Below are 15,757 nucleotides of genomic sequence, written 5' to 3' on the forward strand. Positions count from 1 at the left end.
CAGTAGCACACACAAACACACATAAACATATGCACACATGCATGCACTTACACAAACATACATATAACGTTACACATACACCCACACATTCGCATACACACACACGCACCTTTACTTACTTACACACACACACACAGAGAGAGATATGTCCATGCACTTACATACACAATTATGTATGCATGCACACGCACCCATACACATAACGCTAACGTTACATAAGCAAGTATGAACGCATGTATGCATGCACATACGCACTTACACGTGTGTGCAACGCACATATAAGTGTGTGAAACAGTGTTTTTTCGAACAAAAACATGGAGTCTTACTATTTTATTAATTTCTCATCGATTCATCAGAAAGAAACAAATAAATAAGCTTCACTTACCAATATACGACTGGATCAAAACCAGTACACATCCTCAACATCTGAATACAGACTCCGGGTCCGATGAATCATGTTCAGCCTCTTCCCAGGTGTAATCAGAGATCAAATCAATCGCCTTCTCTCGTGTAAAACCTTTTTTCGCCATGTTTTTGTTCGTTTTTGTTTATATTTCACACTCTCAAACTTTCAAACCTGCTGCGCTCCGTATCTCCCGCTTCAACTCCGCCCTTCCCCCTCTCCCCGAAAGCTGCTGTGATTTGCTGCTGGAAAGCATGCAGTTACCGTATTAAGCTGTATTTTGTCTTAAAGCGCAAGCTGTCTTCTATCAGACGCAATTAGATTTTTTTTCATAGTGCAAACGGTTGCTGAGTTATGAAAACATTAATACCGCATGGTAAATTGTGTCGGCGCCGACACGTTCGGTTTTAAAGGGTTAAGCCACTCTCCTGTTATTTATTTATTTTTTTATTATTATTTTATATGCTATGTTATGAACATAACATGTCAAACATACTGAAATACTTTATCCATGGAGTGAAGGCGGAGCGTGTTTCTGGTATCAGTGTGCGCGGAGGGGAAGTTGTTGCTGCTCACAGACTCTGCTGCGAGTGAGAGAGACGTTTCACCTGACGAAATGAAGACCGCGGGAACACAAGCACAGCATATCCACCAAAAATCAACCTGTAGCAATGCTCGTTGATCGACTCGCCAAGTTTTACTTTTGTAGGTTGCGTGGCAGTAAATAATTCGATAATATGACCATGCAGTCAATACAGATATTTAATATAAACATTAAAACAAGCAGGGCTGTAAAATAAAACAATAAAAAACGCACACCAGGTCTACACCGGACACAAGTGGAACGATCCAACAAAAGACAGCAGAACCAAGTGATGGATACACTGGACATGATCCCCATCAGTGAACTGATGCTCGTTCTGTTTATGACAAAATGTTCTGACACTGCGTTCAGATGATTTGACACTATAGTGTGATGTCATCAAGTTTAGACACACTTTTCGCTGTGGGGCACAGATGACAGCTTGTGTCTGGTGTAGACACACAGAAAGTCGCTGCTCTATTTACAAATAAGTTGTAAAAAAAAAAAAATCTAAACCAGTGGCATAACGAGATGGAAATATAAACTAGAAAGTATATTAACAGGTTCTCCGTCCATGACACTGACTCACTGCGGAGCTGGCAGTTTTAATCTGAACAGCTCTTAAAACTGAGTGGATGGTTAGATGCATGATGGGCTAGTATTAAAAAAATTATAATAATAAAATAAAGGTCTTTCCAGCATTAAGGTAATAACAGTACTGTTTTTTTAAATCATCTTGTTGCAGTTATAAATTTGACTGCAAAATGAATGATAAACTATATTAAAACTTGTTTTGTAAAATTTCTTCGTCATTTGAATATTGATTTAAAAATCGGTTTAAATCCTAAATCAAATTTTTTTTTCAGATTTTTTTTTTTTCAATTTTTTTTTTTTCAAATTTCAGATTTTTTTTAGGCCATATGATATTACCCTACTTTAAAAGCAAGTAAAGAAGGTTCCCTTTAAAATCACTTAAGTTGTCAATTACTAAAGCTTTTTTTTTACATCGTGTGAATGTTGTTGATTATAATGAGAGAACTTGAGTTTAATCGTGAGTATGTTTTATTAATTCTTTAGAGTTTCAAAGATTTAATCATGCCGGTTTAATTTTATTTGTTTATTGTTTTAGGCAAATTAGGCCTAAATAATGGGAACGAAATTATACAGTGCTTCACATTTAAACATGCAACAATTTCTTAATCAGTTTACAGACAAATGTTTTTTCCCCAATAAGTTATGTCAAAATAAAGGACAGGTAACGAATAACAAAAATGCATGTTGTTTTATTAAAGGAAAAAATATATTTAAAATATAAATTAAAACATAGGCATAATATATGAAAATATTGACATTTTGCATATTAATCCATGTAGCCTACCCCCCTAAAATAGCTACCACTTTTAATGCTCCGATGCAAAGTAAACCACAATTTCTTTTGAATAATATAACGCATTATTAATATAATATAAATAATACTGCACACTGCTTTTAAATCTGTCAAATCAAAAATATGGTTTAATACCATGTAGCTTAGAAAATATAAGCACAGACTCTGGCACAGGCTTGACATTTATCCGGCTTGAATTCGTTCTAAGAAAGGCACATAACTTCATAAATACCAAACTTTCATCTGTGAATATTAAATATTAAATATATTAAATATTTAAACTATAGTGTTTTTCTTTCATTTTCCGTGACTGAACCAGTCAAATGTAACACATCAGCGAGGCAAAACTGACGTCTATTTGCGAAAATGTGCTTTGATGCGCTTGTTTGATAACTTGTGGTTAAAGCGCCACTCAGCGGTCAAAAGCTGCAAATGCACTTTACAAACGCTGCGGCGGTAAAATAGGCGTTTTCGATGTCTACTTAGTGTAGGCCTTATATTTATTTACTGTTTAATAAAAATAGCATGCCAATTGGCGGTAGTTCCGCAAATGATTTTAAAACACGACTGAATTACAGTTACTGCGGCGGTATGAACTGCAGTAATCCCCATTTAGGTTGTCCACCTACTGTATATATATATATATATATATATATATATATATGTATATGTATGTATGTGTATATATATATATATATATATATATATATGTGTGTATAAAGTTTGCCCGATAGTTTATAGTTTCTTGCACCAAATTATTATAATGAACATACATGTTATTCATCAAATATAAAACTGCATATTTGTGTTTGTAAAGGACAATTGAGAATTGCAGTGTTTTCTCTAGGATTTTAGTTGTGAACCCTTCCAGATCCCTGCTATGCTGGAATCAGAACCTGGATTTTTCATGTTTATAGAGGAATAGCTTATAAAACAACCTCTACAGCTTTATATCTGCATGTGTTGTGCTGCTATCAGTAGGAAAGATAGATAGGATCATTTCTGACTTAAATTACTTCAGAAATTATGACATTAGATTCTTAATTAAACCTGCAATTATATGTAAACAATATTAAGCTACTTCATAGCTATACATGATTTAGGGTACTGTCATGTTTACAGTAATTCGGAAATGTTAATTTCCCCTACCTCAATTCTGGTACTTTTGTTACTACTTTTATCTAACAAGTTTAACCTTATGTTTCATATGTGGATGTAAGATTTAATTAAACTTTATTGTTGTACCCCTTTTTGTTTTTGTTCTTTGGTTTCAGGATCTTGAGAACAAAATAATTATATTTCTGAAGAATGAGTTGGAGAGGTTTAAGAAAATATTAAAAAAAGAAAACACACAATACTTTGTGCAGGATTTTATAGAGGACATGTGTGAAATCAAAGAAGCAGCTCTTGATATCACACTTTACTTCCTAAAAAGTATGAAGCATGATGAACTTGCAGACACTCTAAAAGGTAAAAGACTAATGAGCATCTTTCTGATTTTTCACTTATAATATGTGGAAAGAAAATTAAGTTGTGTTTTTGTTGTGTTTGTTCAGATGAGCTGGTCTTCATTCATCAACGACAACTTAAGTCGAACCTGAAGAAAAAGTATCAATGTGTGTTTGAAGGAATCGCAAAGCAAGGTGACTCTACGCTCCTGAATAGCATCTACACAGATCTCTACATCACTCAGGGTGGTATTGAACAGGTCAATACTGAACATGAGGTAAGACAGATTGAGGTTGCTGCCAGACGTCATGAAAAAGAAGAGATACAGGTTGAATGCACAAATTTGTTTGACGCACTTGAAGAAGGCAAGCAGATCAGAACTGTACTGACAAAAGGAGTTGCTGGGATTGGAAAATCCATATCTGTGCAAAAGTTTATTCTGGACTGGGCTGAAGGAAAAGACAATCAGGACATCAGCTTCATATTTCCTCTTCCATTCAGAGAGATGAACTTAAAGGAAAAAGAAAAACAAAGTTTGATGAGTCTTGTAAGTCAGTTTTTCCCAGAGACAAAAGGACTTAACCTTACAAGAAATGATAAATTTAATGTCTTATTCATTCTTGATGGATTGGACGAATGCCGTCTTTCTCTAAACTTTAAGGAAAATGAGACATGGCGTGACGTCTCATTACCAGCCTCTCTGGATGTTCTTCTAACTAACCTAATCAAAGGAAATCTTTTACCTTCTGCGCAGATCTGGATCACCACCAGACCAGCAGCTGCCAGTAAGATTCCTCCTGACTGTATCGACCGGGTAACAGAGGTCAGAGGATTCAATGATGCACAAAAGGAGGAGTACTTTAAAAAGAGATTCACAGATGAGAATCAGGCCAAAGAAATCATTGATCATGTTAAACAATCAAAGAGTCTCTTTATTATGTGCCACATCCCTGTCTTCTGCTGGATTTCAGCCACTGTTCTCCAGAAGATTTTGGAGGAAAAAAGAAATAATGATCTGAAAAACAGTCAGGCTGATGACGTCTCCAAAACACTGCAGAAATCAAATACTGAAGACACTCCTAAGACTCTGACACAAATGTACACACACTTTCTCCGCTTTCAGATCCTGCAGGCCAAACAAAGATCAGATCCTGGAGAATACAGACCCGATGTTTCCTGGGATAAAGATGCCATGCTTTCACTGGGGAATCTGGCATTTCATCAGCTGGAAAGAAACAACCTGATCTTCTATGACACAGATCTGGAAGCCTGCGGTATTGATATCTCTGAAGCATCAGTGTATTCAGGCATGTGTACCCAGATTTTTAAGGAGGAAACAGGGATCATTCTTGGTACCATGTACTGCTTTGTTCACATGAGCATTCAAGAGTTTATTGCAGCCCTTTATGCACATCTGTTTCTAGACATCAACAAGAAAAATGCATTTGTTCAGGAGTCTGCAAAACAGGAAAACAAAAATGACACCATGATTGATTTGCTCAAGACTGCAGTCGACAAGGCGCTTGAGAGTGACAATGGACACCTGGACCTTTTCCTTCGCTTCCTTCTCGGTTTGTCACTTGAGTCTAAAAAAACACTCTTACGAGGTCTGTTGACACAGCAAGACGACAGTGACCAGACTACAAAGGAAATAGTTCAGTACATCAAGCAAAAATTTGAAGATAATCTGTCTCCAGATAGATCCATCAATCTGTTCTACTGTCTGAACGAACTGAATGATCAAACTCTGGTGAAAGAGATTCAGACCCACCTTAACAAAGGAAGTCTCTCATCTTCTGATCTTTCTCCTGCCCAGTGGTCTGCTTTGGCCTTTGTTCTGTTGACATCAGAGGAAGAGATGGAGGAGTTTGAGCTTCAGAAATTCAAGAGATCAGACGAGTGTCTCATTCGACTATCACCAGTCATAAAAATCTCCAAAAAAGCTTTGTTAGTAATTTGTCACATTTTGCACTCATCTGAAAAACACATTTATCAATAACCCTCTATAATTCATTTTTCGAATCATATACTGCCTGCAAGTTAATTCTAAACAACATGCCAAAATGATTCTTTCTATATATTTTAATTGAATATAATGTGAGAATGCTTTATATTATGCACTTTAAACAAATACATAAACATATAGTGTAACATGGCCCTGACGGGTGCTCTAGCAGATGTGTTTGCTTTATAATGCATTTGGAGATGTTTTATATTTTTCCCCTCAGTGTACAGTGCACAGCATGAATGAATACACCCCTTCTGAATATATATAAAATATGTATTTTCTTAATGATCATTAATATAATTCATGGAAATATGGCAAAATTGAAACATATTAAACATATACTTAATAAAAACAACAAAATATATGTCAATATTTACTGTAAGATAAGGAAATTAGCCAAATTTTGTTTAAATTTAAGGTTTGCAGAAATGAGTAGATCTGAGATTTAATTCAGAAAATGTATAATATTCTAGCATAGTATGTCCTCCAGAACTTAAAGTATACTGCTCTGGCCCTTCTTAGCACTGAGTGTACAAGTTCACAACAAATTTTCACATCTGCCCTGTTTAACTCCTGGACAACCACCTTAAATGCTCTAGGCCCGTTTCCCCGATAACGCTCACTATTAGCGCGCTAAGAAGACCTCGAAAGATATATCTTAACAAAGTTGTTTATGTTCCTAAGTGTGTTCCCCGAAGTGTCCCTTAGGAAGCTTCTTAGCGCACTGCCTCTTACGTCCGACGTTACAGGAGGGCTGTCCAAAGTGAGGGTGCTGAATTAGTTGGCATCGATTGCTCAGGAATTGATTTTCCACTTCACGCGAAGGTGCAATACAGCGTTAAGAAAGACAACACGTTCTATTCAAATGAAACATTCCTCAAATTATTACAGTAACATTTATGTTAACATAGTTTAAGTTATCAGTAGAATATAGACTATAAATTAAATTATCAAATGGTCAGTAATATGTTCACACGATATGTTGTGACCGTTAGACGAACCGGGTATCCCTCGCTAATCTTCCACCCTCCTTATCCCATTGTGCCACTTGTGCCGCTTCTTGACATGGGTTTAACGACTTATAAAAATTATATAATACACTTTTATATTAATGGTAAGGTACTTTACAATCAGAATTGATTGGCAAGCAGCTGCAGTTACTTCTGTTTAATGCGGTATTGATTGCAATTGGTCATGTTTTTAATAAAAAGCAACCTATCTACAATGAACAGAGAGAGACAGAGTTAGATACAAAATATGCTGGGGAAGCAACGTAAAAAAGGGCACCAAGCCTCTCGTCAGAGGAACTTGAAGTTTTGCTGGACCTTGCCACCAGGTCAGAGATCACACCCCTATGGTCCACTATAACCTGCATGTTTATGGCTGGGTCTCCCTTTCGCTATAAGTAGCCTATGCCTGATCAATCACTGATGAATTGGCAATAGGGGTGAGTGTGCCATCCACCAGGATGTAATCCCCGGCATGGTGCAGGAGAGCGTTGGTGACAGTGTGGACGTACCTCCACACTGAGGTCTTGACTAGGCCGTAGCCCTCTCCCACGACCTCGATGGATCTCTCTGTAGCTAAAAAAAAAAGAAAAATACCTAGCGCTGGGCTTCAGGGCTTAAAGCAAAATTCCGCCGCGTTTGCCTGGCAAGCGCAGGTCTGAGAAGGTCCAGCAGCTCCATAATGAGCTGTCTTGGGAGGCAAATTTTTTTTTTTTAATATAGCCACGTCAGGCAAAATGTCAAAAGTGCTTAAGTTTTGCCGAATAAAAAATTTGACATGGACTAAACGGTCTTTGATTCCATACAAGGACACGTTGGATCGTTGCTATAGTTGGTCGCTTACTGGACACAACCATGATTACTCATTTATAGATCTTAGCCATTTAGAGCCAAATTGTTTGCCAGATTTTAATGATCAAAAAATTGATTGCCAATTCGCTTTAATTACATTACGAAAAAGCCTAGGCTAATTACCACCATATTAGTTCTGATACCACATAAAGTCAACTTCATAAATAGGCCTGTATCCATTGCGAACATAATTTATTATGAGTCTTAAAAAATAACAAAAAAAACATTGTTGAGCCACAACATTGTCAACATACCATAGTTTGACTTGTACTTCGCTGCGCTGATTTCTAAAGATTGCTGCACAGTAGCGTCTTGAGCTCAAACAACGCTAAGAGAGAGCTTACGAATGGTCCAGACCAACCTTACGAAAGTGTTGCTTACAGAAGATATACTTAGCGTACGAACGTGTCGGGAATCGTGCCATAAGGATAAGAGAGAGGTTAAGGAATAGGTTAAGAACTACTTAGTGATAAGAACGTTTTGGGGAATCGGGCCCTGATCTTTAATGGGGAGTTTAGCTCAGCTCGTCTCTACAGAATCCCCCACAGCTGCTCAAGCGCATTAAGATTGAGTGTAATACATGTCCAATGAAGGATTTTCACCTTGGGAGAATAAAAATATATTCATTGTCATGCTGAAAAAATTTCCAATTATGCAGGGAATGAGGGGAGGGTAGCTTCTGTTTCAAGTTTTTGTATTACATCACACAGTAGTGTGTGAATTCATGACAGCACTGATAAAGCACAGCTCCCTCCCATCTTCAGCACTCATTCACCCCTATCTAAAAGCTTTACTACCACTGAACTTCACTGTGGGTACCAAGCACTTCTTACTTAACTCCTCTTCTAACAACACCAGAACATTTTGGATGCTTTTGGATCTGAAATGATTGACTTGGTCTTTTGAGACCACAGTATGGATTCCCAGAAGTTTTTTCACACTTAAAACAATCATTTGGTTTTCTTCTTTTATGCTAAGAAATAAGTCACCTGGTACTGTAGTTCTCCCCCAAGTGGTTCCACTGCTGCCAGCATTAAGTCTGAGTATGATTCAGTGGGCTTTTTGTTTTTCTTTTATGTAGTACATTTCAGGAGGGTGTACTGATTTTTGAAACATGAAATTGTATCACTTTGATAAGAAAATCTTATTTTGCTGAATAATTTTGGCATTCTTCTTCGGTAAATGATCAAGCAGGCTTGTTGGAACATTAAATCTCCAAAGAACCCTAACATGTCTTCTAAGTAAAGAGTAATTGCTGAATTTAAGTTTTAGAGGGGGTGTACTCATTTATGCTGTGCACTGTATAATTTGCACACACTTTCAGTTATATGTTTATATGTAAATGTCAGAAAATCCTGCAAGTATTTGCATTTTGTCTTTGTTGAACTTCACAGACTTCATTAATCGAGCAAGAACAAACACATGCACATCAAACAAGAAGAGCACATTAGAAATGTAGCACATAATTCTAACTAAAATATGCAGTTTTCTAAGATGAATGTACTTTTAAAATGCTACATGAAACTTAATTATATTTAAAAGGAACAGTTACTGTGAATAGACTATTGTAATGGGGTATATAATTACTATTTTGAGTGAATGTAATTGTTACCAGTTAACATTTAGTCTGTGCTTTTGTTTTTCTTTATCATTCTTAATTAAATTACATTAAAACGTTGGGCAAGCAGTTTTTTTTAGATCATGATGTTTATTTTTTTTATGTGATGTATAGCATAGCCTACTTAGATACATTCACCATGTTTGTTTTCATAGCATTCAGTTTCCACACACACACACACACACACACACACACACACACACACACATATATATATATATATATACAAACCTGATTCCAAAAAAAAGTTGGGACACTAGAAATTGTGAGTAAAAAAGGAATGGAATAATTTACAAATCTCATAAACTTATATTTTATTTACAATATTATATAGATAACATATCAAATGTTGAAAGTGAGACGTTTTGAAATGTTATGCCAAATATTGGCTCATTTTGGATTTCATGAGAGCTACGCATTCCAAAAAAGTTGGGACAAGGCCATGTTTACCACTGTGTGGCATCCCCTCTTCTTTTTATAACAGTCTGCAAACGTCTGGGGTCTGAGGAGACAAGTTGCTCAAGTTTAGGAATAGGAATGTTGTCCCATTCTTGTCTAATACAGGCTTCTAGTTGCTCAACTGTCTTAGGTCTTCTTTGTCGCATCTTCCTCTTTATGATGCACCAAATGTTTTCTATGGGTGAAAGATCTGGACTGCAGGCTGGCCATTTCAGGACCCGGATCCTTCTTCTTCACAGCCATGATGTTGTAATTGATGCAGTATGTGGTCTTGCATTGTCATGTTGGAAAATGCAAGGTCTTTGGATGATATTATGCATTGTAGATGATGATAACTTCAAACTCTTTGCAATTTTTCTCTGAGAAACTCCTTTCTGATATTGCTCCACTATTTTTCGCCACAGCATTGGGGGAATTGGTGATCTTCTGCCCATCTTGACTTCTGAGAGACACTGCCACTCTGAGAGGCTCTTTTCATACCCAATCATGTTGCCAATAGACCTAATAAGTTGCAAATTGGTCCTCCAGCTGTTCCTTATATGTACATTTAACTTTTCCGGCCTCTTATTTCTACCTGTCCCAACTTTTCTGGAATGTGTAGCTCTCATGAAATCCAAAATGAGCCAATATTTGGCATGACATTTCAAAATGTCTCACTTTCAACATTTGATATGTTATCTATATTATATTGTGAATAAAATAAAGAAAAGTTTATGAAATTTGTAAATTATTCCATTCCTCTTTTTCTCACAATTTCTACAGTGTCCCAACTTTTTTTGGGAATCAGGTTTGTATATATATGTGTGTGTGTGTGTGTGTGTGAGTAATTGAGCAAATAAACAACTTACAGCCATAAACCTTAGCATTTTTAACATGCTTAAGATTGTTTTGTGTAGCAAATATCACTGTCTGAAAATTACTGATGTATGAGCCTCACAAGATATTTAATTTTTAGGTAGAAATATTTACATTTTTGTATTTACCTAATTTAATGATTCAATTTCCCTTATAGGTTAAATGATTGCAATTTAACAGACAAAAGCTGTATAGCTCTAGCTCAAGTTCTAGGATCAGATACCAATCTAAAAGAGCTAAACATGAACAATAATAATCTGCACGATTCAGGAGTGGAACAGCTCTGCACTGGACTGAAGAATGTAAACTGTAAATTGGAGCTACTAAGGTACATTTATTAAGACAATTTACTAAGATAAAACAAAACATCTCAATTATGCATTTCTCATATTGTCCATATTTCTCAAAAAAGATCATCATTAGGCCTTACAAATTATGTAACAAAATAATGTGCTGTTTTAATATATCTGTACATTTAAAGGCACTGAGTCACTTTGAGATATATAGACAATATAAAAAAATGTTTCAGTTAAATATTTTGTTCATGTTTTGTTTTGTTTTACATATATAATGCAATATATAATGACAATAATTTAAGATTTATTTTTCAGGCTCAGTGAGTGCGAGTTGACTGAGGAAAGCTGTTCAGCTCTCACTTCAGTTCTTAGTTTAGCCTCCAGTAGTTTAACGGGTCTTGACTTGAGCAATAATAATCTGCAAGATTCAGGAGTGAAGATGCTATCTGATGGATTGAAAAAGAACTGTAAACTGGAGAAAATCATGTGAGTTGCTGTCTAACATGTTAAAGGTCTCTGGGCCTTTTGTTTACATCTATATTAAGTAATGGGGTTTGTTTATTTATTTATTTTATTAATTTGTTAAAAGAACAAGGATTTTTTTTTAGAATTACTGATTAATCATCTGAATGTTACATTTTCATTCCTGTTTTAGACTTTCAAACTGCAGTATTACTGAAGAAGGTTATAAAGCTCTGGCATCAGCTCTGAGTTCAAACCCTTCACACCTGATAGAGCTGGATCTCACAGGAAATGATCCTGGACAATCAGGAGTGAACGAGCTCAATGATTTACTACAGGATCAAAAATATTCACTGAAGACACTGAGGTGAGACATGATGAAATAATACTACAGAAAAAATGTAAATAAAAAATATTCTTTCTTTAATACAATAAGCTCTACAGACTATTGGTGCTGCTGTTGTCATTAGTGTTTATATATAATAATAATTTATATTAAAAAAATGTTTAAGGACAGCTTACCACTAAAAAAAACTCTTTCATTATTTACTCATTTAGGTTTTTGGGTCCTGATGCAGATGAAGCCTGTCAGTATGTGAAAGGAATTGTGGGTGAAAACCCGTTACTCCTGAGAGAACTGAATCTGAGTGAATGTAAACTAGGAGACAGACAAGTGAATCAGATCACTGCTCTACTGCAGGATAAACACTGTAAACTCAACACACTGAAGTGAGTATTATGCATGGTTTAATACTTAAAATGTGAAACCTGTTTAAAAATATAATATTATTTCATATTTTATTGTTAGTAGCTTGCTTGGATTAGGACTGTCGTTGTTTCTTAAATTTATATGGAATCAACTTTCAGCAGAAGCTGCAATAATCTTTCTGCACTCTTTAATATTTTCTTACTTCTCTTACTGCATTACTTAATGGTTACAAGCAAGAAAATCTACTCTTAGACCTTTACTTAGTTTATACAAACGTGCTATTAAAGTGTTTGATAAGAAACCTGACAGACATCATCATTGTCTTATAATTCAAAAATATAATTTCTTTACTTTTAAAAACTTTGTAATATTTCACAATTGTAGTTTAATGTATAAAATTGTGAATGATCTTGCACCTCCACCTTTAAAGATGTTTGTTTCATTGCGCAATGACAGCATAAGACAGACAAGAGCCTCGTTAAGAGGTGACTGTGAAGCGCATTTTATTTGACTGGGTAAACATAGTATTAGTTTTAGAAAAATGGTTGCAAAAAACATTTTTTTTTTCAAAGCACTTCAGTGTCTATAACTTTTAATATTTTTAAGCATTATCAACTCTGGATGAGGAAAAGTAAAAGGGTCTTCTTTCCAAATATACCAAAATTATGTATATAACACACTGAAGTAAGGAACTGTTTCAATTTTAAATTAGGTAGGGCACTTTCAGCTGTGAGTGCCATAATGGGGGATCTGGTTAACAGGTTAAAGAAGGTTTTGAGATAAATTGAAGATTGTTTCCTGCCTTTGTTTTTTTTTCTCTGCAGGCTGAATAATAACTGCATTACAGCAGAAGGTTGTGTTGCTCTGACTTCAGCATTTAATTCAAACCCTTCAAACCTGATAGAGCTGGATCTGAGTGGAAATAAACTACAAAACACTGGAATTGAGAAAATCTATCCTCTTTTGGAAAATGCACAATGCAGATTACAAAAACTGAAGTGTGTTTTTTAATTTCTGTACATTTTTGCATGTAAATATGAATGTATTGGTGTGTCATTATTCTGTATCTTTGTGCCTTTTGTTTGATCCGGTGAACTTTATAATACAAAAAAAAACAAGGTGACTAGAAAACAGCAAGAGAGGAACTGAGAACACCTACCATATATCCATCAATGGACTATACCAGGCAATTAACACAGAAAATACAAATGCTTAAATAAACAGAGAATTCGACTAAAAAGACTGATTCAAACAATCAGGGAGTAATGAGAACAAATGAAACAAGAACAAAGAAAAATGACAAACTACGTTCACAAAATCACAAAGATACAGAATAAATTACAAAATGTCTATTGGATTAGATCAAATGATAAAAATCTAGACAATTGTGTAGACAAAAATATACATTTAATTACTACTTGCAATTATATATATATATATATATATATATATATATATATATATATATATATAATACTTTGAAAATTAAATGAAGCAGGTGATATTAAGGCATTAGCTGGCTGTACTTAACTTTATATACATATATATATATATATATATATAGACTTTCAGACTGCAGTATCACTGAAGAAGGATATAAAACTCTGACCTCATCTCTGAAGTCAAACTCACACCTGACAGAGCTGGATCTCACAGGAAATGATCCTGGACAATCAGGAGTGGAGGAGCTCATTGATTTACAGCGGGGTGAAAGCTGTAAACTAAAGAACATCAGGTGATAGAAGCTTTCAGATATTTTAATGAAGCCACAGCCATATTGTCTGTAGTGTACAGCAGAATTAAAATAACAGGAAAAAGAATTTACTGAATTACACGTTAAAATAATTCAATAACAACACATTTGTATTTCATGAGTCTGACACTCAAGTTTTCTGACATAAACAATAATATACATAATTAACATGAATTAATGCAAATTATGTTTTTCTATGATTATGAATTTATAATTTTTAAAATAAAATTTTCTCAGCATAACTGGAGGCAATTATCACAACTACGATTTATTTATCATAAATACACTGTACCCATGAGGAGAATGAGAGCTGCAAAATACATGAAATTATAACATGTTTATCTAATCTAAATTACTTTCTACTTCCTTTAGGTTTTTGAAAAGTCGTGCTGCAGAGGAAGCATGTGAGCACCTCAATAAAGTTCTGAGTACAAATCCATTAGTATTAAAAGAACTGGATCTGAGTGAAGATAAATTAGGAGATCTGGATGGGGAGAAATTCTCTGCTCTTTTGATGGACACTCATAGCAAAGTAAAGAAAATGAAGTGAGTGAACATGATGTACACTGTTTATTCAAATCTCTCAGTCACATGTGTGAACCGACATTAAAATCTTTTGATCTGATTTGTATTAAATCATGCTGTTTTGTGTTCAGGCTGAATAATTGTGAGCTGACAGAGAAAAGCTGTTCAGTTCTAGCTACTGTTCTCTCCTCCAAAACCATCCTGAAAGAAATGAACCTGAACAACAGCCGTCTGCTGGACTCAGGAGTCAAAGAGATCTGTGAGGGACTGAAGAATCCTGTGTGTGAGCTGGAGATACTCAAGTGAGTATATTTCACCAGCAGCTACACTCAACAACAGTAGACCTATCATATTAAATACTTTATTGGCTTTGTACAACATGTAAACATAACAATATTTATTTATTTTTTTATAAACTCATTAATGCCTATTGTTACATACATGTTTGTTAACATAAGAATGAATGTCACCATAATTTTGGCCAGTTGTGCTGCGTCTTTCATTTCGTCTGCTCTCTGTGTTGGAGACAGCAATCAGGCAGCTGCTCCACACACAGAGCAGACAGCAACAGGTGAAGATCACTGTTAAATAACATATGTTTCTTTGTCTTTATCTTTCGATGCCGTCCGACTATTCTCAGTCCTTGTATGGGCCCATGGAAAGAAGTAAATGAATATTAAGCCTTTTAGTCTGAGAAGGTCAGTGTGAGAATAGGTAACAAAGATAGCCTTTCACAAAGCGTCCATTCGCTTATTAAGAATGAGTAATGAAAAAAATTTATCTTTTGCAAAAATTTTATTTTATTAACAGTCGGTCGCGACCCGATACTGTTCTTCCCGTATGTCTTACATACACTAAGTAGACATCCAAAAGGCCCTTTTTACCGCCGCACGTACCGCGGCGGCGGCGGTATAAAGTGCATTTGCAGCCTTTGACCGCTGAGTGGCGCTTTAACCACAAGTTATCAAACAAGCGCATCAAAGCACATTTTCGCTAATAGACGTCAGTTTTGCCTCACCTATGTGTTAGATTTGATGGCTTCAGTCAGGGAAAATGAAAGAAAAACACTGTAGTTAAAATATTTAATATTTAATATCCACAGACGAAAGTTTGGTACTTATGAAGTTATGTGCATTTCTTAGAATGAATTCAAGCAGGATAAATGACAATCCTGTGCCTGAACCTGTGATAATATTTTCTCTAATCTACATGGTATTAAACCATATTTTAGATTTGACATATTTAAAAGGTGTGCAGTATTATTTATATTATATTATGCGTAATATTATTCAAAAGAAATTGTGGTTTACTTTGCATCGGAGCATTAAAAGTGGTAGCCTATTTTAGGGGGGTTGGCTACATGGATTTATATGCAAAATGTCAATATTTTC

The 15,757-nt window shown here is 35.2% G+C and overlaps 1 protein-coding gene across 1 annotated transcript in view; it reads left to right on the forward strand.

Moving 5' to 3' along the window:
* LOC132159554 (uncharacterized) overlaps nucleotides 1–15,757 on the forward strand; it is a 1,375,546-nt gene that overhangs the window by 1,077,368 nt on the left and 282,421 nt on the right. The window contains exon 60 of the mRNA XM_059569099.1: nucleotides 14,498–14,668. Within this exon, the coding sequence (XP_059425082.1) occupies nucleotides 14,498–14,668 (171 nt within the window). The remainder of the gene's footprint in view (nucleotides 1–14,497; nucleotides 14,669–15,757) is intronic.

This window comes from Carassius carassius, chromosome 16, assembly GCF_963082965.1.
Source record: "Carassius carassius chromosome 16, fCarCar2.1, whole genome shotgun sequence".
NCBI classification, from domain to species: Eukaryota; Metazoa; Chordata; class Actinopteri; order Cypriniformes; family Cyprinidae; genus Carassius; species Carassius carassius.